Raw genomic sequence first — 27,042 nt, 5'->3', positions numbered from 1 at the left:
ATATTCTTGCAACTTTTAACTTACACAGGGTCATGACTCTTTGAAGACAACAGTCAAATCTGCTTTTGTCAAGCCAGGCATGGTGGCACATGTGTGTAATCCCAGCACTCAGGAGGCTGAGGCAAGAGGATTGCCATAAGTTCGAGGCCAGGCTGGGCTACATAGTGAGCTCAAGGATAGCCTGAACTACAAAACATGACCCTGTCTCCACCAAAAAACCCCAAAACAAAACAAAAAACAAATCTGCTTTTGTCACTATATTTGGGGGGTGGTACTGGGGATTGAACTCAGGACCTTGTGCTTGCAAGGCAGGCAACGGAACCACTGGGCTAAATCCCCAGGCCCACTATGATTTTAATTACAACTGATATTTTGGCTTTTATTTTTTTAACTTCAGGTCTCAAAGTTGAGGTGACCCACTGTGGACAAATGAAACGAAAATACCGAGTTTGTAATGTGACTAGACGGCCAGCCAGTCATCAAACGTATGTTAATCACATCTAAAATAATATGATAATAATTTTGATAACAAAGGAAGCTACTAATATCATGTGAGCTGAGTGCCATAGTAATAACAGCACTCTGAAGGCTGACGAGGCAGATGCAAGTTCAAGGGCAGCCTGGGCTACATAGTGAGACCTTATCTTTTAAAAACTTAAAAATAAAAATAAAAAGGGCTGAGAATATAGTTCAGTAGTAGAGTGGCCCTGGGTTCAATCCCCAGGATTGCCCTCTCTCTACCCACATCTTGAGAAATTGGTATGTTGTACTGTAATTATCACTTTTTAACTAGAATCTTTTTTTCCTACCCCCCCCCCCCACTACAGAGTATTGAACCCAGGGAGTACTGAAGTACATCTCAGCCCTTTTTATTTTGAGACAGAATCTTACTAAGTTGTCCAGGATGATGTCGAGCTTTTCACCCTCCTGCCTCAGCCTCCCAATTAGCTGGGATTATAGGTGTGTGCCACCATACCTGGCTAGAATCTTTCCTTGGTACAATTTTTTTAAAAAGTTTAAAATATTTTTGATATATTGGTTTATTTGCCTTTTTGTTTTGAGCTGGCATCTCACTATATTGGCCAGGCCAGCCTCCAACTCCTGGATTTAAGGGATCCTCCCACCTCCTGAGGAGCTGGGACTATAGACATTTGCCACCACACCCAACTGGTAGAGATATTTGTAAAACACATTTCCTTCCTTTAATCCAACACACTTTTTAAACAGTGTGCTAAGCCTACATCAACTTTTATTTAATGATGCAGAGTCCTTATCAGCATCATTTATTATACAGTTGGAATTCTCAATACATAGCCTGAAGGATCTGGTGAGGTCTAGAAGTCATGTCATGCTGTCATGGGAAGGTATACATTACACTGCATTTCTGTGTAGATTTCTCTCCCTCCCTTTGTGGCTGGCTGTCACTTCTTCCAGCTGTCAGTGGGTAGGAAAGTTCTCCAGCAGCATGTTCCTCTACAATTCCCTAGTCTCATTCTTCTAACCACCCAACTTCTAATTCACTAAGTATGGTGCCTAAATAAGACAATATATATGAAAGTGCTTTTTTATTTTATTTATTTATTTTTGGTACCAGGTTTCGAATTTGGGACCTTGCCCTTTTGAGGCAGGTGGCAGAACCACTGAGCTAAATCCCTGGCCCCTGAAAGTGCTTTTAAAATTACCATATACATACGTTTTATTCTTGTAATCAACATCATTAAACTTTTTTTTTCCCATTGTTTATTGGTACATTTTAGGTATAAAATAGAGTTACATTCATCATTGGGATCTTGTACCATTACATGATGTATCTTGGTTCTTATTTTTCTCCCCTTCCCCTGCCCTCCCTTCATCCCCTCCACCCTTCCCCATTTGCAAAGACCTTGTTTCCATTTTTTTCCTTTTCTCATACTTTTTCTTTTCCCTTTTTTCCTTTCCCCTACCCCTCCCACTTCCCTTGCTCCTTTAGACCTTTTCTTCCTATTACACAATATCAATTATACATTTTTAAAATTACAATATCAAGATCTAGGAGACATTACCACAGATTTTACAGAATTTAAAAGGATATAGAAAGCATATTACAAAAATCTTTTTCGAAATAAATTTGACAACTTCTAAGAAGTACCTTGGAAGACAAATTAATGAAACTAACTCTGGAGGAAATATAAAATTTGAATAGCACCTATTAAAGAAAGTATATTCCTAGCTTGAAAAGCTACCTATATGACAACAGCAGGCTCATATACATTTTAACTGATAAATTATGTCAAACAAAGAAGAAAAAAGAAGGAACACTTCTCCCCTCATTTTAGGAAATCAATATTGTGCTAATACTAAAACTGGATAAAGAAAATAGAAGAAAAAAGTATGAATGTAGATAGAAATTTGTTTAACAAAACAAACTATTAGAAGTCAGATCTGGCAGTATGTAGAAGGTGGTTTTGTTATAACATCATTAAACTTATGCCTGACATAAATATAACTATTGGCTGTCTTTTCTTTTTTTTTTTTTTTGATACCAGGGCTCAAACTCAGAACCTTGCGCTTTCGAGGCAGGCACAGTGCCACTGAGCTAAATCCCAGGCCCTGCCTCCCTTATTTTCTGTCTGACTTTGTTTTACATCTGTGGTTCTGTAGTTTTCAAACTTTAGTATATATCAAAATCACCTGTTGTAGAAAGTTGAAATTTTCAGCCTGGTGTGATGGCACACATCTGTACAATAATCCCAGCACTCAGGAGGCTGAGCAGGAGGATTGCAGTGAGGTCAGCCTGGGCTATATAGTGAGTGTAAGGACAGCCTGAACTACATAGTGAGACTCTGCTTCAAAACACTAAAGCAAACAAATGAAAAAACTATTCCCCTTTATTAAATTATTTATATAATTCTATCAGAATAATTAGACTTACATACCTTCTATCTTTTTTTTTTTGGTACCAGAGATCGAACTCGGGTCCTTGCACTTGTGAGGCAGGCGGTGGAACCATTGAGCTAAATCCCCAGCCCTCAGATTTACATACCTATATAATCTTTGCTCAAAGATTTAAGGCACATAGATTTAAGTATCACATAGATAATCCTCATTACATTGTTACTTTGTATATCTGTAGCAGTTAAGAAAGCAAGACTCAGTGTATCATTTTGCTAAGTATTTGAGATAATTTACCCACTGGAAGAGCCAAATAAAGAAATTTTCTTTAATCATGCTTCTGGCACAATCTTATTTTCATATATTGGTCTTATTGGCTCTAACTACATCTGTTTGTCCTGGTTTAGGGATCTGAAAATGTGGCCCCGATAACTAATACATTAATTTAATGATGACTTTTCTTAAGGAAATAAAACTCCTGTGTGCCTGACACCAAGTCCCTATTTAAATTTAATCATCTATGGGAAACCAGAAAAAAAAAAGAAACCTGAAAGAGATTGTATTTATGTCTATAGATGTTAACTGATCTCAACTTTTTATGTATGAATTCTGTAGCTTCTTGTTGTTTTATATTCTTTTAAAAAAAATTCTCTTGAAGCTGAGCACAGTGGCACATGCCTGTAATCCTGGGAGAAGTCTGGGAGTCTGAGGCATGGGACTCACAGGTTCAAGCCCAGCCTGGCCAATTTACCAATTTAGTGAGACCTTGTCTCAAAATAAAAACTAAAAGGAGCTGGAGATTTATCTCCATGTAAAGGCCTTAAGTTCAGTCCTCAGTACTACGAAAAACAAAACAAAACAACAAAAACCTTTGAAATTTATTGTTCTGTTTTTTTGGTACCAGGGATTAAACTTGGGTCCTTGAGCTAGCGAGGCAGGTGGCAGAACCACTGAGCTAAATCCCTGGCCCATCCTTTGAAATTTAAATGAAAACATTTTCTCACCCTACCTTCAGAAACAGACATGGAAAATGTCAGTGAAATTGTTGTCTAGTTCAAAACTAAAATCGGTTAAGTGAAAGCACTCAAATAAAGCCTGGCCTTTGTTTTTGTTTGTTTGGTGTCACCAGACAAACTGCCCCTGAGCCACACCTCTAGCCCCAACCTTTAGTATTTTTATTTTTCTAGTATTTTTTATTTTTATGACTACATGCACATAATGATTACATTCATCATGGGGACTTGAAATATGTACAAAACACATCTTAATTCTTTTCATTTTCCTTTCCCCACTTGATTTTTAAATGCTTATTGAAAGTAAAAATTGTAGGTTTTGTTTATTTGTTTAAAAAAATCTTACATTTCTAAGAAGACATTCTCTCCTATAGTTTTCCTTTGCAGCTAGAAAATGGTCAAGCTATGGAATGTACAGTAGCTCAATATTTTAAGCAAAAGTATAGTCTGCAGCTGAAATACCCCCATCTTCCCTGTCTCCAAGTGGGACAAGAACAAAAGCATACATACTTACCACTTGAGGTAAGCTAAATTTTCTTTTGCCAATCTGACAATCTCTTGAATTAGTTAAAAAAGAAAGTAGAGTTCTAATCTAGAGTAGAATTTAGTTTTTCTAAAATATTGTGAGCAGATAACTTCACCATATGACAATTTTTATTTTTCTGGAAATGGAGGATGTATGAGTTTGGCAAATGTTTACAATATAGAAGCTCAGTACTATACACACTAATTTCTCCTTGTCTCTTGGCAGGTCTGTAATATAGTGGCAGGGCAGCGATGTATAAAGAAACTCACAGACAATCAGACATCCACAATGATCAAAGCCACAGCAAGATCTGCTCCTGACAGGCAGGAAGAAATCAGTAGACTGGTCAGTAAGGAATGGTCTTCAAGATTAGCCAGTTCTAAGATGAAAAAAAAAAAAAAAAAGAGAATAGAGAATTCCTGATGGGATACAGTTACTCTTTGGTTTTTATATATGCAGGCTTTCCTGTTCCTTAGGTGAAGAGTAACAGCATGGTGGGTGGACCTGATCCGTACCTTAAAGAATTTGGGATTGTTGTCCACAATGAAATGACAGAGCTCACAGGCAGGGTACTTCCAGCACCAATGCTGCAATATGGAGGCCGGGTAAGCTTTTCATTTATCTCAGCAAGCTTTTTGCACACCAGTCAAAAGATTATAATCCACTTTTCCCGCTATACGATATTGAATTTACCTGTACTTGTGCTCGTTACTACGTTTTTGTCTTATACCAACTAGAATTTTGTTTATTCCCTTCTCAACATTAAGATGGCCTTAGATTGTAATGTCTTTTTTCTTTTGTTTCCTTTTGTTTTTTTTAAAGAATAAAACAGTAGCCACACCCAACCAGGGTGTCTGGGACATGCGAGGAAAGCAGTTTTATGCTGGCATTGAAATTAAAGTTTGGGCAGTTGCTTGTTTTGCACCTCAGAAACAATGTAGGGAAGATTTACTAAAGTGAGTATCTTTGTGTTTCCAGCTTAGTAATTTCCCTTCAGATATGAAAATATCATCTTTATGTTAATGTGCTGCGTATACTGGCACTAAATCCCCACCTCCCATAGTGATACCATCTGGCTATATGCAAAAGATATTGCATTATAGGAAATTGCAAACTTGGAAATTGCATTAAAAATCTGGCCAGGGATTTAGCTCAGTGGTTCCGCCGCCTGCCTCGCAAGCGCAGGGACCCGAGTTCGATCGCTGGTACCAAAAAAAACCAATTAAAAATCTGATTCAGCTTCTGTACATTTAGAGCAGAGATTTGTGAGTAACAAGGGTGAAGCCATGCTACTTGGCAAATTCTTGAGTTTTTAGTAAAAGCGTCCTTTGGTATTAATTGTATCTTTCCAGCTAAGATAAAAACTAAGTTTTTGTTTTTTTTTTTTTTTTGGTACTGGGGATCGAACTTGGGTCCTTCTGCTTGCGAGACAGGCGGCAGAATCACTGAGCTAAATCCCCAGCCCAAAAACTAAGTTTTTGAAAATAAGAACACTGGCTAAGAGTATTGGTTCACATCATACAGATACAGTTGTCTATAAAGGAAGTTAATGAGAAAGGGTGAAAAATTAAGAAAAGGAAACTAGGATGAAAGAAAGGATACCCTATAAGATAATTGGCAAATACACAAAAGAAATTATTCTGAAAGGTTCATGCATAGATTGAAGCAACTTCTTAAATCCAAAATTTAAAAATTAAAATTAATTTCAACTTTTAAGTGATTTCTCTTGATATTGTTATGGCACCAAATCTGTTACAAGTTTGATTACAATCCTAATTACACTGATTTTGAGATAGCATGTTTCTGTGTTCTCAATTGAACATAAGCTAACCCAATTCTTCTTGTACCAGCCTTACCAAAATGTGTGTTACCTGAAATTTTGACCTTCTTTTCTGTACTACAGAATTGCTGATTTGAATATTTTAAAAAATCTTTCAATAGGAATGCTCTTCTACCCCTGGGGCCCAGTGGAGCCATATTGAGCTATATTTACGTAAAAATCCAAAGTGATAATCTGATAATTTACTAATACAGATTCTTCTCTGTTATAATTGCAGTGATACCACTTCCAGTTTATTTTAGCAACTAGTTAAAGATTTTTTGCTGTTTTGTTTATAATTTTGGTTAAGAATTTGCAGAACTGAAAAAAAGGATTTTAGAGGTTTATGAATGTTCCCTGAAGTAAAGGTTCTGCACCACTGGTTCTACTTTAACAGGAGTTTCACTGACCAGCTGCGTAAAATCTCCAAGGATGCAGGGATGCCCATCCAGGGTCAGCCATGCTTCTGCAAGTATGCACAAGGCGCAGACAGCGTGGAGCCCATGTTTAAACATCTGAAGATGACATATGTGGGCCTACAGCTAATAGTGGTTATCTTGCCTGGAAAGACACCAGTGTATGGTATGGACCTTTTTAATGCTGAATGAAGGATGATTTCGGATGATAGATGTGGCAATCAGAGTAAGCTAGATAATGCTACCGTCACAAACACCCCAAATTCACAGCGGTTTAAAACAACAAAGATTGTGGTTGGAGGTATAGCTTGGTGGTAGAGTATTTGCCCAAATTTATAAGGACCTTGGCTCAATCCCCAACACCACACACATACACCATATATATACACTAAACAACAATAAAGTAAATAAAGATTTATTTCTTGCTCCTGCTGTGTGTCCATTGAATGTAGACGGTAGCTTCTGCTCCATGTCATCATATCATGCCTATTTCAGTACCCAGCTTGACAGAGCAGCCACTAGTTAGAATGTTGCTGGCCCCTAACTTTCTTTTTCCTCTCCATCTTCCTGGCCACAATCAGCTATATGACCTTATCCAACTTGTAGAGAGGCTACTGGAGAATGGGGCTAGGGGCAGGAAAGGCAATACCACCCTACCATAATCCAGCAATCTGGAAGAACTGCAAAGTTTAGTGAAAAACACTTAGGATATCAGAATGAAGATAAGCAGAGGAGTTTGCCCCTAAGAAGAGGATTGCTTAGTCTGTATCTATTACAAGAAGAGTGACACAAAGTTTTTTTGGTTATCACCTAAGTATAGTTTGTGGGAGGTGTAGATCAGCCCTTAAACTTTATAACACGTCTTTAGTCTTCTCTGTATTTGCTTCTTTTGTTCATTCTATCCTTAGTATTTAGAGAAAAGGGGGAAAAAGTAAAGTTGAAAGGATTGGTATGAGTGGGGAAATTGTTTCCTTTGCCAGACCAGTCTTGTAGGGGAAGGGACCTTAAGGGACTGAGCAAGTGGTGGCAGGCAGCACCAAAGAAGAAAGGAAGCAGGCTGGCTTTGAGGGCTGTGGGAAGGGGAAAATGGAGAAGGGGGAGAACCTATCCACGGGTGGGGAGGGGGGGTGTGAAAGATGGTTGGGGGAGGGGGAAGAGTGCCCTGGGGTTTGAGCAGATGAAAGGACTAACACATGAGAAGCATCTAATACCATTTATAGTATATAATAGATGCTCTGTAAATGTTAATGTGTGGGGTTTTATTCCTTTGGTCTTAATAATTAGGAGACTATTTAACTGTTTAAAATGATTATTTTTGTAGCTGAGGTGAAACGTGTTGGAGATACTCTTCTAGGTATGGCCACACAGTGTGTCCAGGTAAAAAATGTAGTGAAAACTTCACCCCAAACCCTTTCCAACCTTTGCCTGAAGATAAATGCAAAACTTGGAGGAATCAACAACGTGCTTGTTCCTCATCAAAGGTAAGGTTCCAAATTCTGGGTTGTTGTTGTTTTTTTTCATTTTTGTTTAAAATCTAATATAATTTATGGTGAAGCATATATGTCTCAAATATACATCTTGATATATCTCTTATATGTGTATACACCCATGTACCAACCAAACTGTTAAAAAACAGAACATTTTCAGTACCCCACCCATCAGACCATCAGGATTGGCCTCTCCAAGGAGGAATTTTTTTTTTTTTTGGTACCAGGGATTGAACTCGAGACCTTCCGCTTTCAAGGCAGGCAGCGGAACCACTGAGCTAAATCCCCAGCCCGTTCTTTGCCTATTTTTAATATTGAGTTATCTTTTTCATTAATTTGTAGTAGTTCCTTGTGGTTTTTGGAAATAAACCCTTGAAAGGATATAGGTATTAAAAATATCTTTTCCTATTTTGTGTTTTGTCTTTTCATTCTGCTAAATGCTAGATTTTTTTTTTTGGTACCAGAGATAGAACTCGGGTCCTTGCGCTTGCAGGGCAGGCGGTAGAACCACTGAGCTAAATCCCCGGTCCTAAATGCTAGATTTTAATGGACAGATCTTCCACCCCGCCCCCTTTTCTTTCTCACTCTCCTGAGGTTCTTGGGATCAAATCCAGGGCAAGCGCTCTACCACTGAGCTATATTCCCACCCCCTAAAATTTCTTAATGTTAATAAGACTGAGTTTTTTGTTTGTTTGTTTGTTTGTTTTTGGTACCAAGGACCAAAACTCAGGACCTTGTGGTACAAGGCAGGCGCAGTGGAGCTGAGCTAAATCCCCAGCCCAAGTCTGAGTTTAATCAGTCTTTTTATGTCCTGTTAAGAAACTTTACTCCCCCGCTTCTGCTAGCCCCATATGCTTTTTGTTTAAATTTGAATTTGTCAGATTGACTGTAGAGTAACTAAACACCAGAAGATGGCAATGATATTCTAAGCAAAGTACCAAGAGTTAGGAGAGTATGTTTTGCTGCCCATGTGAATTTTTAAGATTTCTGGGCCTGAGTTCCTTATCTGTCAAGATAATATTACCTGCTGGGAATGTAGCTCAGCTGCACAGTGCCTGCCTGGGAAGCACAAGGTCCTGAGTTCAATTCCTGGTACCAAAAAAAAGATAATACTACATACTTTGTCAACTCTCAAATATTGTTTTTATGTGAAATTCTACAGGTGAGAGTTATTCAAAAAGTTAAATTTTTAAAATTTAGTATCAGTCATTGCCATCCTTGAGAAGAAGGTGAAGTTGAGTGTCTTACTCTTACACAGTCATATCATAGTTCTCATTTTTGGCTTAGAATGAAACTTCTAGGTAAATAAATCCTTCCTGAAACATTGGTGATGAGGCATGCAAGTCAGAGAAGGTTCACCTTTGGGGTCATTTAATTTTACCACAAACGTTTGAGATAATATAACAAGATGACCTAGAGTCCATACTTTGGTGTCAACTTCTTAGGTTTGGATTCTGGTATTACCACTTCCTAGCTTTGTACTTTTGGGAACATTCTTTATTCTCTTATGTGTCATTTTTAAAATCTGGAAAACATATAATTTTACCACTCTCATAGAATTGTTATGAACACTAAGTTAATACATGAGGAATGCCTGGCACAGTACCTGGTACTTACTATAGTGACCAATCATGCATATAGGTCTGCTATTACTAATTTCTCTGTACTGTGTTTTGTGGTGATATAGAGATAAACATGACACAGCCTCTGCCCTTGTGGAATCTCCTCTTAGTACCTGTGAGATTGGCAGATTTGAGATGCCACCTAGATTATACTGTAAGAATTAATACTTACAGGGCCAGGGATATAGCTCAATGGCACCATGCCTGCCTCGCAAGTGCAAAGTCCTGAGTTTCATCCTGGTACCAAAAATAAATAAATAAATAAAAAATAATACTTGCAGTCTCAAATCCTCATTTAAGAATTTTTTAAAATTTCACATTTTATTTCACATTTTTTGGACTAGAGAAGCATGCATGATATTTTTCTCCTTGATTTCTTAGAGAAATCAATGCCAAATAAATGAATTCATCCTTTCAACAAATATTTATTGAGTGCCAAGTATGAGCTAAGCAGTGTTCTAGGCAATAGGGTTGTAGCAGTGACCAGGACAAGGTAGAACAGAATTCCAACCCTTGTAAGAAACTTACATCCATGCATATGTATCCAAAAAAAATTAATAAACAACAGAAACAAGTAACTTATATTGCCTAAGTGATAAATACTATGGAGAAAAATAAATCCAGGAAAGAGGTAGACTTGATCTTCTTCTTAAGTCTCATTTTAAAGAGAATTCGGGTTTTAGTTGTTAGTACTCTTTTCCAATTGTCAAAGTCTCCCTTTTAATATTATACCTGTCAATCTCTGGTGATACACTTTGTTTAGACCCCAGCATTTTCATGTGTGTGTCTGAATGGCAGTGTGTCTGTCCTTAAATCTGAACAGGCCCTCAGTGTTCCAGCAGCCAGTCATCTTCCTGGGGGCAGACGTCACACACCCCCCAGCGGGGGATGGGAAGAAGCCCTCCATTGCTGCGGTGGTGGGTAGTATGGATGGGCACCCCAGCCGGTACTGCGCCACAGTCCGAGTACAGACTTCCCGGCAGGAGATCTCTCAGGAGCTCCTCTACAGCCAGGAGGTCATCCAGGACCTGACTAACATGGTTAGAGAGCTGCTAATCCAGTTCTACAAATCCACGCGCTTCAAACCCACTCGCATCATCTACTACCGCGGAGGGGTCTCTGAGGGACAGATGAAGCAGGTAGCCTCCTTAGCCCAGTGATGCTCTTTGGGCCTTCTAGGAAGCTGAAGGAGCTTTCTGCCTTCTACCATTCTGCAAATCAGATATGAGAGATGCTAGTGGAGTTCTCAGTGAAACGTAATGCCATTTCTGTCTCCTAGGTAGCTTGGCCAGAACTAATAGCAATTCGAAAGGCATGTATTAGCTTGGAAGAAGATTATCGGCCAGGAATAACATACATTGTGGTGCAAAAGAGACATCATACCCGACTCTTCTGTGCAGATAAAACAGAAAGGGTAAAAAAACATAGTATAAGTTTCATTATCTGATGTTGTGGCAAATGATTGTGTTTTTTGCTGTTGTTCTGGTGCTGAGGAATGAACCCAGAGCCTCCTGCATACTAAACACCCTATTGGTGTACCAATGATTTACATCCCCAGGCCCTGAGTGTGTTTGGTTGGTTGTTTGCTTGGGGTTTTTTTGTTGTTTGTTTGTTTGTTTGTTTTTTGAGATAGGCTGGTGTGTGTAGCCCAGATTAGCCTCAAACTCTGGATCCTCCTGCCTCAGCCTTCTGAGTACTGGGATTATAGGGCTGCACTACTGAATATGTTTTTTAAGTGGGCATATTTACATTTTTCTCCCCTAAAAGTAGAACAGGCCTGGGGATTTATCTCAGTGGCACCAAGTCCGCCTTGCAAGTGCAAAGTCCTGAGTTCGATCCCCAGTACCAAAAAAAAAAGGTAGAAGAACATAACTTAATAAATATGCTAACTGCTATTAAGTTTAGATGACCAATTCTGACTGATACAAGTTCCAAGAATGAATATGAGTATATTGGAAGTATTTTAAGAGTGATTAATGGCAATGTATCTTTTACTGTAGTCATTTAAAAAAATTTAAACACATCATTTTTTTAACCAGCCCTTAGATTTCTTTTCTATCACAGAAATGATAGTTTCTATCAGTGTGTGGTGGTGCAGGCCTGTAATTCTAGCTTTAAGGCCGGCCTATAGACTGAGCTCCTATCTCAAAAGAAAGAAAGAAAAAAAGAAAAGCAAAAACTAGTTTTTTTGTTTTTTGTTTTTACGGAGAGGGTAGGAAGTGTTATCTGTGTGAAACTTATTTTTGCTACTTTTTACGCTAATACCTGATCTACAGTTGCAAGATATAAAGAATTTCTCTCCCAAGTGATTTTATATCAGTGCAGAAGATTCTTTCATTTGTTTTGATGTTTTTTTGTACGGGGGGGATCAAACTCGGGTCCTTGAGCTTGCAAGGCAGGCAGCAGAGCCACTGAGCTAAATCCTCAGCCCTTTTTTTTGAGATGAGGGTCTTGTGTTGCCTATGCTGATTGATTTCAAGCGATCCTTCTGCCTCTGCCTCCCAAATACTGGAACTATATGCATACACCATTGCTGGGTAACTTTGCTTCCTTGATATTTTTATAACATTATTTTATCTTGTCCAGGCCCTCCCTGATCCATTCCATTCCCAGGGACACCAGATCTTTCTGTTACCTGGTCGGGAAATCTTGTTGGCTACTGTCAGTATTTTCTAGTACACCCTTTGTATTTCATCTCCAGATCAAGAATATTATTTCTTTTCGTTTGTGAATCATTAAAGAGGTAAGGTTCCCAGCCAGGGATTTGGCTCAGTGGTTTCGCTGCCTGCTGCGCAAGCGGAAGGATCTGAGTTCGATCCCTGGCACTAAAAAAAAAAAAAAGAGGTAAAGTTCTTTTCTCCATAGGTCCCAGATCTACCCATCACCCTAGATGAAGTGTTGTCTTCTAAATTGCCCAAACTCTGACTCAGTAGTACTTCTTAGGCTTTGCTAATATAAATTCTCTGAACTCTTACTTGATCTCTAGACATAAAATATCCTGCTCCCCCATCTCTTTTTTTGGTTTTTTTTTTTTGGTACCGGGGATCAAACTCAGGACCTTGTGCTTGCAAGGCAGGCAGCGGCACCACTGAGCTAAATCCCCAGCCCCTGCTCCCCCATCTTTGATTGCTATGGTTACCTGTCCACCCCTGTTGAACTTGCTATCCATGTAGCTTTAGGACTTAGACTATCCTTCTAAAACTCCAAAGTGTCTCTTAATTCTGTTCTTTATAATCTAGTGTTACTAGTAACCTTTAAATATAAATAGTCCCAATTCTTGGTTTATTTCGTATCTCTGACCTCTACTTACATCTCCAGTCACCTAAACATACCTCTTGTAAATCTCCAATTCTGAATCAGTCCACTTGCCCTCTTCCTTTGCTTCTACTCTTAGGCTGATAGGAGTCACTAGTGGAAAAAAAATTTATTTAATCATGAACCATATTGTAAAAACAGCATAGGAAATTTCAGCTAGCCCTTGGGTGCTGTGATTTTTAACTTACCCACTATCCTGTCCATGATTCCTTCATTGCAAAGTACTATCTTCTGTATACCCCATAAAACAGGATCTGGAAGACACGAGTTTCTCAGCTGCCTCTCTTCTGTCTTCAGACTTAGTTAAAGCTTTTCTTTTCTTTCCTTCCTTCCTTCTTTCTTTCCTTCCTTACTGGGGATTGGATCCCGGGTCTTGCACAAGCCAAGTAAGTGCTCTGCAACTCAGCCAGTGGCCAAGTCCCAAACTTTCTCTAAACTCCTCTGTTTTACTGGGCTTGTTTATTTGCTTATTAGTTGGTAAATCTATATTTCCAGCCCCATCCATGGACTATATGCAGCTCCAGATATGTACTTCCAATTATCTCACAAATGTATTTACTTAGATGCTCTGCAGGCATTGTATCAGTCAAGGCAGGCTAGACTGTGCAGTGGTAACAAGAAGAAACCAATCCTTGTGGTTTACAGAGATTTATTTCTTGCTAACATTACACATTCATTGTGGCTCCACCACAGCTGTGACCCTGTTGTCCACCTTCTGGCACCTGGGCTAACAGAGGCACAACTATCTGGAACATTGCCAGGCATTGTGGTAGGGGTGAGAAAAGATATATGACAAACCATGCATCAGCTCGTAAAGCTTCTGCCCAGAAGTAACACACTTCAGGGCACATTTTATCAGCCAAGGCAAGTCACATGGCCACTTCTGAGATAATTGGGTGGGGATGTGTAATCCTTCCCCAGGGAGCAGCATAGGAATATTTGGCACCAGTGATACAATCTACCACAGGCATTTCAAGCAGAACACGTCTAAACCTTCCACTTACTGTTTTATCCCCATCCAAAACCTATTCCTCCCCCAATTTTCCTTTTATTCTGTTACTTGGCATCATGGTGTATTGAATCAGCCAAGCTGGAAAATTCAGAGTTGTGTTTAAATTCTTTTCCTCCTTCTTGTTCCCCATATCCAGTTAGTCAAATAGTCCTCTTATATCCTGCCCTGAAATCCCTCTTCATCTCAGTGTTTCCTCTTATGTGTTCCTGCTGCCCGAGGCAGAACTCATCTGTATCAGGAGACTCTTAGCAGACTCTCTGTCTCCACTCTTCCTTCCCCAGAAATGTATTCTCCACTCTGCTGTCAGGGATAGGTTTTGTTTTTTTTTTGTAACGGGGATAGAACTTGGGACCTTGCGCTTGCAATGCAGGCAGCGCAGCGGCACCCCTGAGCTAAATCCCTCACCCAGGGATAGGTTCTTAAAACATCTTATCACATCATTCCAGAGCTCAAATCTTCAAGAATTCCTCTATTGTTTGCCAAACACCTTCTTAACCTGTTTAGCTTTTTCCCAACTGAGCCAAAACAACATTTTTGTTTCCTCTTTCACCATGATCTCATACATTTCCCATATGCATTGTGGGGTTTTTAAATTGTTGTTGTTTTGTTTTTCAATTGTTGTTTTGGTTTTGTTTGGTTTTTTTTAGTACCGAGAATTGAACCCAGGGCCTTGCACTAAGCTACATTCCCAGCCCTTTTTATTTTTTATTTTTTGTGTGTATGGTACTGGGGAGCCTCAACACTGAACTATCTTCCTATACTCCTCTTTTCTGTTTTAATTTTTTATTTTGATACAGGGTCTCACTAAGTTGCTAAATTGGCAAACTTGCAATCCTCCTGCATCAGCCTCCCAGAGTACTAGGGTTACATTCTGCCATCACACGCTATTTTACATCATCCTTTTCCTTACCTCCTGCCCCCATTCATTCATGAATTCTGTCCTGTATTTTTGCCTTTCCCAGAATGTCATATAAATAGAAACATGTAGCCTTTGAATCTGGCTTCTTTTACTAGTATATATATTTGAGATTCTTCCAAATTATTGTGTATATCAATGTTTTCTTTTTTATTACTGAGTGGTATTTCATGACATGGGTGATCCATAGTTTGCTTATCTGTTCCTGGGTGTAAAGATATTTGGAGTGTTTTCAGTCTTCATTCTGCTTCCCTTTTCAGTTCCTCCTTATCTTGTAAGACGTGGTTCAGCGATTTCCTCCCTCCTGGTGTTTTCCCTAAGTCCTTATCATTACACTGCACTATAGCACCTACCTCATATATTGCCTGCAGGAAGTAAGATTTATTAGTTCCTTCTGATGCTGACTTTCACCCCCAACATCTGCTGAATAGCCCAGCACATGGATGTGCAAGCAATAACTGCTGAATTGAACATGCTTGGATTCTCTGTTTCCCAAGGCATCATCTCTTTAGCCTTTTATCTATTTTTTTTTTTTTTTTTTTTCAGTACCGGGGATCAAACTCGGGACCTTGCGCTTGCAAGGCAGGCATAACCACTGAGCTAAATCCCCAGCCCTAGCCTTTTATCTATAGAGCCCAAGAGGCTTTTGTTGTTGTTGTTGTAGTTGTTGTTGTTGCTCTGGGGAACCAGGGCCTTTACCCTAGCCATACCCCTAGGCCTTTTTTATTTTTTTATTTTAGGAGGCAGAGTCTCCCTAAGTTGCCCAGGCTGGGCTCAAATTTGTGATCCTCCTGCCTCAGCCTCTCAGAGTGTCAGGCTTACAGGCATGTACCACCATGCCCAGCTCTAAGAATTTTTAAAAAGAGATCCTATTGCCAAATAAAGGGTCTGGAAATTTTTATAGTAGAAAAGCCTTTATTGTATTTTTTATTTTCATGGAGCTGGGGATTGAACCTAGGGCCTTGCACACGCCAGATAAGCCCTCTACCACTGAACTACGCAGTGAACCCCTTTTAACTTTCATTTAACCCATTGTTCCTCAAGTTAGACCATAAAACACATTCTAGAAAACTAATCTTCTTAAAGAACACACATTGGGGAAAAAAATGCTAGAATCAGTATTACAATGGTCCCTCATCCATGGTGAGTTTGTTCCAAGGGCCCCCAGTGGATGTCTGAAATCTTGCATAGTACTAAACCCTATATATACTATGTTTTTTTTTCCTATGCATATGTATCTGTGATAAAGTTTTATTAGTAGATTGGGCACAGAAAGAAGTCAACAGCAGTAATAATAAAATGGGCCCCTACACTGAAATACACATATATGCATATGGAATATGAATGTGGTCAGTTTCCCACCCCGCTCTCAAAATATCTTATTTCCTTGTTGCATTATAGTAATATTTTTGTACCTTGGTTGATTCCAGGTAACTGAAACTGTGGAAAGCAAAACCTTGGAAAAGGGGGAACTACTATAACTCTACACTTCCTCTGGTTCAATTAGGTATCCAAGTTGACATATGAATTTAATAGAAGGAGATTTTTCTACCTTCAGAGTTATTGTATGCATTGTTGTATGATGTTTAGCTAAATGTAGCAATAATTAAAATGGAACCAAATAAACACTTGTCAGATTTATTCTTCTGTGCTGAATAAACTTCCTTGTATTGAACTCTGCTGTATAGCAGAACAGAATGATGAAATAGCAAGATTTAATTTCATTCCTTGTAAATGCATTTCTGAAATTTCCCTCTCTGGTCTCCTACAAGTATTTTTACCACTGAAGAACTGTAGAATCTTAGTGCAAGAGATTATCACCTAATATTATAGATGATCAGCTGAGGTATAATGATATTATGCTTTGTTTAAGGTATAGCTGGGAAGCGAGGCCTAGATCTGAAACTTGTTTCTTAATCCCCATTTCAGTGTTTGCTTCCTGATAATCATTTGCTAGTGACTTTTTTTTTCTCTTTTTAAAACAGGGTCTTACCAAGTAGCTCAGGCTGGCCTTGAACTCATGCAGTCCTCCTCCATCAGCCACCAAAGTACTAGGATTACAGGCATGTGCCACCACACTGAGCTTACAGCTTCTTTTATTGATTCCATAAAGGCATAGTTTTGCTGAACTTAGTGAACCAATTCAAAGATTCCTTCATCTTAACTTTTTTTTTTTTTGGTACTGGGGATCAAACTCCGGGCCTTGGGCCTGTGAGGCAGGCGGCAGGCAGCATAACCAATGAGCTAAATCCCTGTCCCCTTCATCTTAACTTTTACTAAGAATAGCGAACTCTGATGTCACAAATCTATAATCTCAGCACTCTGGGAGGCTGAAGCAGGACAGTAATTTGAGCCCAAACTGGGCAACTTACTGACTTAGCCAGACCCTGTCTCAAAATAAAAAAAAGGTCTGGAAGGTGCAACTCGGTGCAAAGAATCTGGGTTTGATCCCCATTACTGGGCAGGCAGTGCAGGGTAGGGAGGACTTCTTTTTTTTTTTTTTTGGTACCGGGGATCGAACTCGGGTCCTTGCACTTGTGCAGCTGGCGGTGAAACCACTGAGCTAAATCCCCGGCCCTAGGGAGGACTTCTTTTACTAAAAGGTGTGGATATTTTTTTTCTCCTAAGGAATAAAACTGATCCCTCCCCCTTTCAGGAAATGTGTGTGTGTGTGTGTGTGTGTGTGTGTGTGTGTGTGTGTGTGTGTGTGTATCTGTGTTTGTGTGTTGCTAGGAATTGAACCCAGGGTCTTGTACATGCTAGGTAAGTGCTCTAATACTGACTCTCTAGCACTTACATGTTATTTTCGCCCTTTTGTAAACATACCAGTGTCTTATCTATAAATAGATACCAGCACTGCTGCACAAAGCCACAGGTAAAATAATTTTTTGCTTAGATTCCCCTAGAAAGACTATGGAGGATATTTGAGAAAATACTTTAGGATGAAATATTTTGGCAAAGGGAGAGTTTCACAGGATTCAGCATCTTGAATTAAACTGGTTTTCAGGACTTTACTTAAAAGCAGTTTATCAACTTGCTAGCAGTTAACATATCAGAGAAAAAGATGGTTTGTATACAGCTTGGCACTTTGATGATTAATTACTTTTCTTTTGGATAGGTGGGGAAAAGTGGTAATGTACCAGCGGGAACTACAGTGGATAGCACCATCACACATCCATCGGAGTTTGACTTTTACCTCTGTAGTCATGCAGGAATTCAGGTAATTTGGAAGCTGGTCCAGATTTTTGATCTGATAAGGAGATATTTGCCAATTCAGCAACTAGTTTGAGTAGACTTGTTATTAAAGACTGTACTTAATTTTGTTAATACTTATATCCTAGAACTGTTACCTTTTTGTTTATGGATCTGTTTATCGATGTGATAGAAACATTTCTGACTTAAGGATTAGGTTTCAGTTCTCCTCTCAGATAGTCAACCCATGTTATTTTAATCCTGCCAGCCAGCCATGGTGGTGCACACTTGTTTGTTTGATTTTTTTTTGGTACCGGGGATCGAACTCAGGACCTTGCACTTTCAAGGCCAGCGCTGGAACCACTGAGCTAAATCCCTGACCCCAAGAATTATTTTTGACACTCCAGTTGTAAGTGAGACTAATATTTGTACTCCTATTGAGGAACCATCTTTTATTTTTTATTTATTTTTTTGGTACCAGGGATTGAACTCACGACCTTGTGCTTGGGGGCAGGCGCGGTGCCACTGAGCTAAATCCCCAGCCCCTTGGTGCACACTTGTAATCCTGTAATCCCAGCACTGGGAAACTGAGGCAGGAGGATCACTGTGAATTTGAGGCCACCCTGGGCTACATAGTGAGTTCAAGGCCAGCAGGCACTACATAGAGAGACCTTGTCTCAAAATACAGACAAACAAGTAAACAAATGAAATATTTTAATCCTAAAACTCTCTCCAGGGAACCAGCCGTCCTTCACATTACCAGGTCTTATGGGATGACAACTGCTTCACTGCAGATGAGCTCCAGCTACTGACTTACCAGCTGTGTCACACCTATGTGAGGTGCACACGCTCAGTCTCTATTCCAGCCCCTGCATATTATGCCCGGCTTGTGGCATTCAGGGCGAGGTATCATCTGGTGGATAAAGATCATGACAGGCAAGTTTCTTAGACACAATAAAGCCTCTTTTTATTTTACCAGCATGTTTAAAAAAAAAATGAGCTTCTACAGAAAACTCTTTTCAAGATAGAAACTTATTTTTAGGGTTAAAATTGCAAGGAGCAAATAAAATTGCATGAGTCTTAGAGCTTATAATGTGACTTTTGGTCCAAGAAGTGGTCAGGCTTGTTTATACTTGTATTGTGTCTCAAAAGAAGTCTAATTTGTAGCTGCTTATGGTTTTCCCATAGAGCCAAATGCATTTCAGTTCTGTTCAGGTCCTGAGTAGCCTCAAAAGGTGGTCAACACAATCATAGCAGTTGTAGGCCTGTGGACTCCAATTCGTGCCAGGGAGAGTTCTGACTGGTTCACGTGGCTTTCAGTACAGTCCATAAGAGTTCACCAGAGTGAACCTGGGTGTTTGTGTGGGAGGAGGGCCAGACCATTCTTACCTCTAAATAGGGATCTCAAAAGAATCAAACATTTTGAACTGTTACTGATCTACTATTAAGTAGCTAAACAAGCTCTTCACATTAATTTTCTTTTCTAAATGACTATCTGTGAAGTATAGCCATTTCTGGGCTCTTCCCCAAGTCTGAATTCAGCAGCTACATAGTAGACATTCCACTGCAAGTCTATTTCTGTAAGAGTTAGAAATATACCATTATAAAAAATGCCCAGCTGTGGCTTAGTACCTTCCATTCTGTAATATACATTCATTCATTTAACACATTAATTATGTATTGATTGTGTGCCCAGCAGTGTGCTATGTGCTAGAGATACCAGGATGAGTTAATGTATGTTTCCAGTCGATGGGGATTTTTATGGTTCAGTATGAGATAATACAACCAAATATAGAACTGACTAGAGCTCAAGTCAGTATAGATAAAAATACAGTGAGAGATTTTATACCTGGTTGGGTAGGATTTGGCTCTACAAAGAAAAGAGAAGGATTTCCAGGCAGAGACAACAATGGACAAAAGAAAAAAGAGAGAAAGCAAGTGACATGTTTGGACAATAGCAAGTTTTCTTTGGCTGGAGCATATTAAAAGGAACATTTTAGGCATGAGGCCAGAAATGTATTTTAGATTGATTGTTTTTGTTAAATGTAAAAAGTGATGGCACCGGGGCCGGGGATTTAGCTCAGTGGTTCCGCTGCTTGCCTTGTAAGCACAAGGACCTGAGTTCTATCCCCGGTTCCAGAAAAAAGTGATGGCACACACTTGTAAACCCATCACTCTGGGAGGCTGAGACAGAAAGATCACAAGTTTGAGCCCAGTCCAGGCAATTTAGTGACTTAGCCAGACCCTGTCTCAAAATAAAAAATTAAAATAGGGCTGGGGATGTAGCTTAGTGTGAAGTACCATAAAACAACAACAACAACAACTTATTCTTGGGATAGAAGAGACAGGACTTAATAGTTAATTGAGTGTGAGTGGCAAAGAGGAGGATGAAATAAAAGATGACCAAGATTTTGGGTTTTTTGTGGGTTTTTTTTGGTACTGGGGATGAAACTCAGGACCTTGCGCTTGCGCGGCAGGCGCCGGAACCACTGAGCTAAATCCCCAGCCCGATGACTAAGATTTTGAACCTAGATGATACAGATAGTAATAATCTTTAAAAGAAGGAGGATGAGCCTTTTGGCTGTCAGCAGCACCAAGCAGTTGACAAGAACAAGTACCTTACAAAAGGCAGCAAAAAGTCAGCAGCAAGGATTGAGGCAGGAGGATTGCAAGGTTGAACCCAGCTGTGCAACTTAGTGACTTAGGGAGACCATGTCTCAAAATAAAAGATAAAGAAGGGGCTGGGTTAGGCATGTAGCTCAGTGTGATGATCTTGGGTTCAATCCCCAGTACTGAGAGAGAGAGAGAGAGAGAGAGAGAGAGGTCAAGAAGAAAGTGGTTGATCCATTTTCTAACATTGATAGGATGTAAAAGCACTACTATGTTCAGTGTAAGAACTATTGGAACAACACTAGATACAAGGACTCAAGGAATCCAAATTCCATCCGATTGCCTCAAGAGTTGTATGTCTAAAGTGAGCTTTGCTGATCTGCAGAATGATGAAGTTACATTTAGAAAATTCAAACTAACTACTGAGGATGTTCTGAGTAAAACTGCCTAACTTCCATGGTATGGATCTCACCCATGACAAAGTGTGTTCCATGGTTAAACAAAAAAAAGGCAGATTGTGATTGAAGTTCATGTTGATGTCAAGACTACTGATAGTTATTAGTTCTGTGAATTCATGGTTCATCTGTTCTATTTGTTTGTTTTGGTACTGGGGATCGAACTTGGGACCTTGCGCTTGCAAAGCAGGCAGCAGAACCACTGAGCTAAATCCCCGGCCCTGTTCTATGTTGATTTTACTAAGAAGTACAGCACTCAGATATGGAAGACCTCTGATGCCCAGCACCAGTAGGTCCACCAAATCAAGAAGGTGATGATGGAAATCATGGCCCGAGAAATACAGATCAATGACTTGAAAGACATAGTCAATAAACTAATTTCAGACAGCATTGGAAAAGACATATAAAAAGCTTTCCAGTCTATCTTCTTCATGATGTCTTGGTTAGAAAAATAAAAATACTGAGGAAACCCATATTTGAATTGGGAAAATTCACAGAGCTTCATGGTGAAGCAGTAGTTCTGGAAAAGCTACTGGGGACAAGACAGGTGCTAAAATCAAGCAAGCTGATGGATATGAACCACTGGTCCAAGAATTTGTTTAAAATTCAGATTTTCTAATAATGACAAATGAAAAGTCATATTTATATAGGGGGGTGATTTACAGTTTGCCAAGCTTTTTATATCACATGGTACTCTTAAGAAATATATTTAGAAGTTGTCAAACCAAAACACCAAAGTTCAGAGTAGCTGATTGTCCAGGGTTGCATAGCTAGTGAAGGGAAAGCAAGAAGAGACTGGTGGTACAGTAACATTTATTGAGTACTCTGTTCCGGTACTGTGCTAGGCACATAAATTCATTTATTCAACAAATGGTTATTAGTCGGGCGAGGTAGCTCACACTTCTAATCCCAGCACTCAGGAGGCTGAGGCAGAGGATTACTGTAAATTCGAGTTCAGCCTGAGGTTCATAATGAGTTCAAGGCCAGCCTGAACTACATAGTGAGACCCTGTCTCCAAAAAAAAAACCAAAAAACCCCAGAAGAAAAACAAATGATTATTAAAACTATTTTGTGTACTTGGCACTAGGGATACAGTGGCAAGATGGACAAATTTGCTGCTTTCTTGGGGTTTAACTTATTCTAGTAGATAAATAAATAATTACTCAATTAATAATTTCATTTCAAATATGTTTAGTGTTCTGAAAGAAAAATAGAGAATTCTGAGAAAGCATGTTCCAGGTGACCCTGATCTAGAGGCAGGAAATATTACTATGGGGAAAGTGACCATTAACTGAAGCCTAAAGGATTAGTAGTAATTAACCAGATATAATGGGCAGTGGAAATCCTTACATAGGTACTATTAAAGATTTGGGTCTTTGCAGATGTTATTTTATTTCATTCTTATAACCACACATTAAATAATTGTATTGCATTTTTCAATTGAGCAAATTAATGTGTAGTGAGACATAAACTATTAATGGGGTCCAGGCTTAAGCCTAACATCTTGAAACAATACTATTTGTGCTAATTCAAACTTGGGAAGTGTGAAGCAGTCTTGTGTTAACACTTGTTTTTTTGCTTTATTCTCATTTCAGTGCGGAAGGCAGTCATGTGTCAGGACAGAGCAACGGCCGAGATCCTCAGGCCTTGGCTAAGGCTGTGCAAATCCACCATGATACCCAACACACAATGTATTTTGCCTGAGAATCTCAGAAAAGGAACTCAACCAGTTTGGCACCCCACACAGCCTCAAAATGTTTCAAATGCCTACCACCTCTAGTTAGAGCCAAGTTGACTTCAGGTGGTCTTCTACCAGCAGCTCAGAATAGTTGCACTGAATCTATACTTTCCAGCACTGTCTGATGCATCAACAAAATTGAGCCATTTTTTAAAAGTAGTAGATACTCATAGATTATCTTTTCTGATGCACTGGACAGAATTTTTACCTCAACGTGCAAAGGCTGATCAGCCTGAACTTTCTAAAGGACTTAACAAGAAAGGTTTCTATGGATTATTTTGCTAGTTGTGGTGTTCACCGTATCCCTCTAGTCTTATAAGAAAGAGTATTCCTTCTTTCTGTGTTCATTGAGTGGAGTGTGTGCATAAGTGAGAAAGAAAAACCAAACAATCTACTTCAGTTCAGTGTAACTATTTAGTTGGGTGGGGCCATAAACTTTTTAATGGAGATTTCTGACTTCGCCACTGTAAATGCCTTTAATGAGCATTAATTTTTGAAAGTTTTAAAGAGTTTATTGGTTTTACTACTTTATCTTACTGATCTCTGCAGACTTGTGCTGGTGCAAGTACAGGCTGCCAGGCAATTGCACTATATTTGGCTGCAGATTCAAACAAGCAATTCTCTTATTTGGTTGACTTTTGTGAATGTGTGACATAAACATATGTATTGCATGTCACAGTGACAGGTAACACTGCCATGGTCAAAGTACTCATGTTTCTCCCTCTTTGGAAAAAAAAATTAGCTTTTAGTATTTTTGCAAGTTTTCAAAAATGCCCATTTTATGCTGCTGTGTGGTTTGTTAGATCTAAATCATTTTAAAACTTTTCTCATAGAAAGTTAACTTTGGCAATAAGCATTTTTTAAGGTCCCTCCTTTTCCTCCCCCGATGATGAAGTTTTCTAGATAAGATTTTGGTATGATTTTATCAGCTATTTCTTATATATCATAATCTGGCAATTTCTGAAACCAATCAGAAAAGACATATATTTCCATGCCTTTTTAAAGAATTGTTTTTACTAATCTTATTGTCACAGTTGGTGTCCTGTCACTTTGTTGTAGAATAAGCTAGAACTAGGATACTTTCTTATTGGATAGGCATTACCAGTCTTTAAAGGCACATTGAGTGATGCTGCACTTGCAAAAATGTACCAGCATTTAAAAATTTTTTCCTGGGAATCAAGATTACACACACAATTATTTGCAGTGCAATGTTTTTTCTTGTCTTTCAAACTGAAAGAGATGATGGGTTTTCCTTCCTTTTATTCACCTAAAACTGTGTAGAAATGGTTGATTTTTCTTAATAGATTCTGGGTTCCACTCATAGGGAGACAGGATTCCTTTCTTGTCCAAACAAAAGGAGTTGTCTGAAGCAAGCATCAGTTAAAATGTAGGGGGAAATGTATTCTGTATTTAGTGTAGATAATACTTTGTAATGGACAACGATTACATAGAGTCTTGGTAGGTCCAGCCAGCATTTCCCACTCCACATTTTACTGATTGTACTGTTATTCTCTATCCTGGAATGGCAGGAGTGAGAGATAAAGGACCCAGAGCCACACTTCATATGGCCGACTATGAAGGTGCTGGGGGAAGGAAAAGACAGACACAATGTGGTAAAAACAATTTTGCCACCTCTGTCTAGAAACTGCTGCTGGGAAACACTGGATCAGATGATGAAGGGCATTTGCTTGAACTCATTAGTTGGTCCAGGTCTCTTAAAGTAGCCTTCTCGAAATCCCAGCAATATAAAGCACTGTTTTTCTTCAGTCTTTTAAGCAAGCTTGTAAATACACTGAAGTTTACATTTTCATGTGCTGTTACTCAGCGACGCCACCAGTGTTTGCTGAGACTGGTCTCTGAGAATTTTATAATGTCTATCAAGTCCTATAGCTCATTGTGATGAGTACAGACGTCCTTAATCTCTGCAGATGGTGGGAAGAAAGCAAGTTCTGTGACTGAAGCACAACATAGGCAGGAGTGAAGTGATGGAAGATGTTAATATCTTAAGATTTTCCTTTTTCGCAAATACCTCACTTGGATAATACAAATCAGGACATGTTGGTGAGGAGCTGGCTGCTGCTTTTATTCACACTTGTTCAGGGAGAGCACAGAAAATACCCTTCAGCATGGCCGCTCTGGACTCAAGAAGAGAAAAAACAAGCCTTGGAGGAGGAGGAGGACTCTCTGGAGTCCAAGATGTGAAGAACTCTGGCAGCTGGCTGGCCAGCTGGCGGGCACTACACCTGCACTTGAGTGCCTCGGGTTCATTTGTTGGTACTGCACAGAAGAAGCTCTCACCATGTCCTGGGATTCATGGAGCAGAGGCAGAGCCAAGTGCCCAGGACCCCTAATCTGCTTGCCTGCAGTTGGACTCTATGCTCGACCTTAAACTATACTGTTTGTAAGACCTCAGTCAGCCATAGTACACAGGGGCCAATCAACATGGTGGTGGAAGAAAAGCCGGGAGGCCTATTTTTATAGGAAAACAGTCCCATCAAGGGTGCAATGCCGTCATTTTGGACAAAAGGAAAGAAATATAGAAGTAGGATTATTGGGGAAAAAAACTTGTGGAGGGGTGAGTCTTTAAGGGGTAATCACTGCACAGAGGTGCTGCAATATTATTGCAAGCGAGTCTGAGAGCATAGTTTTAATTTAATTTGGCTTGACAATTCTAATAGTTAACCCCTTCAAAACTAAATCGTTATGCATGTGTCAATCAATGGGAGGTGTGCATTCTGTAGAAGTAGTGTTAGGCTGGGTTTTTTTGTTGTTTTTTTTTAAATACAGCCTGTTTAGGCACTGTCATGTGGTGTGAAAGATTTAAATGTAGCAATGCTAAAGAGTAACAGTTTGGGGATAAGGAGTGGGACATTAAAAGAGTGGTGAAGACACAAATGTTGAACCAATTTTGTTTTGTTGTTGTTGTTAGCTGTTGAATCCTGAGTGGTTTATAAAACGAACCAGCTGGCTTAATGCAGCCAGAGTTCTGGGCAGACAGAACACACTCATTCTTACTGTAAATTCTATTTGCTGCTTCCAAAGGTAATGATTTATAAGCAGGCATGTTCTATATGGTCTGTACTTAAGGATCTGGTGCCCAGCCTATTTCAGAGCTTATCTACCTGGCTCACTCCATCCCCATGGGAAAAGGTAATCCACTGTTTTACAAGGTTCACCCTCTCCACCCTGCCCCATCAGCCCTTTGTGGATGTGCTGTAAGATTTTCATGCTCAATAACAAAGTGGTAGCTCTGCTTTCATTTTAAGAAAGTGGAGGCTAAGGGCATTGTATCAATACTGCTTCAACTCCAAGAATTTTTCCTTGTAAAGTTAAAGGAAAAATCTTATTGATTAACCATTTTCTTATCCCTTGCTATTGACATATTCATGCTCTTTCTATGTCTAGTGGCTGAAAATGTTTGCATTTGTTCATTTGACTAATGGTGTGATTTTTGTTTCTATACCGTTAGACTTGTAACGTTTTAAAATGTATTTTATTAAATTTGGACTGGATGTATGTCTCTAGCAATACGAGGTACTTTATAAGCTATTAAGGGAGGGAATGTATCCCCATGATAAGATAATGGTTGTTTAAATTTTGCAATTTTTTTGGCCTGCAGGGATATTTTGTGTTCATGTGTCCCAAAAAAAGAATAAATTGGCAATCTTGTGCCAAAAGTTGTTTTTCTTGTCAGTTATCTAATAACTATGGAACACGGTGGAAGGCAGCATACACGGTTGCTTTTTAAAAGCAGTTTCCTCAATTTGAGAAACTTGATGAAGAAGAAAAATGGAAAAATTTTGTGTTTATAACTCTTGGATCTCCTTATTTTAGGAATTGCTATTTGAGAATTTTAGAAGACCATTTCAGCAACGTTTCACATATGAAAATTTTTGTAAGATTCATCAGGTTTCCTGGTACAGCTCTTACTGGAGCAATCTATGTAAGAGATGCCTTAAGAAAAAAATGTGAAGTCCCAAAAGGGCATTTTGGCCATTATTCATAAGAATAAGTTCTCCAGAAGAGAACCAATTCAAATGTACCCAACTT

At 39.2% G+C, this 27,042-nt stretch overlaps 1 protein-coding gene across 5 annotated transcripts in view; it reads left to right on the top strand.

The window, feature by feature from the left end:
* Window positions 1–26,673, top strand: part of LOC101715103 (argonaute RISC component 4) — a 45,323-nt gene extending 18,650 nt beyond the window's left edge. For 4 of the 5 annotated variants that reach the window (XM_004850940.3, XM_087215296.1, XM_087215295.1 and 1 more), the window contains 12 exons: window positions 398–485; window positions 4,259–4,406; window positions 4,636–4,755; window positions 4,887–5,015; window positions 5,233–5,366; window positions 6,627–6,811; window positions 7,967–8,126; window positions 10,578–10,893; window positions 11,034–11,168; window positions 18,116–18,217; window positions 18,926–19,125; window positions 22,850–26,673. In XM_004850940.3, coding sequence (XP_004850997.1) covers window positions 398–485; window positions 4,259–4,406; window positions 4,636–4,755; window positions 4,887–5,015; window positions 5,233–5,366; window positions 6,627–6,811; window positions 7,967–8,126; window positions 10,578–10,893; window positions 11,034–11,168; window positions 18,116–18,217; window positions 18,926–19,125; window positions 22,850–22,958 — 1,826 coding nt within the window. In that variant the 3' untranslated portion in view covers window positions 22,959–26,673. Of the gene's footprint in view, window positions 1–397; window positions 486–4,258; window positions 4,407–4,635; window positions 4,756–4,886; window positions 5,016–5,232; window positions 5,367–6,626; window positions 6,812–7,966; window positions 8,127–10,577; window positions 10,894–11,033; window positions 11,169–16,427; window positions 16,505–18,115; window positions 18,218–18,925; window positions 19,126–22,849 lie in introns of those variants that run through there. The other variant, XM_087215294.1, reaches the window with a different exon arrangement.
* The last annotated feature ends 369 nt before the right edge of the window (window positions 26,674–27,042 follow it).

Source organism: Heterocephalus glaber, unplaced genomic scaffold (assembly GCF_053883595.1).
Source record: "Heterocephalus glaber isolate CG9 unplaced genomic scaffold, H.glaber_assembly_v1.0 deba00001452, whole genome shotgun sequence".
Classification (NCBI taxonomy): Eukaryota; Metazoa; Chordata; class Mammalia; order Rodentia; family Bathyergidae; genus Heterocephalus; species Heterocephalus glaber.
This window is presented reverse-complemented; position numbering and strand designations above follow the sequence as displayed.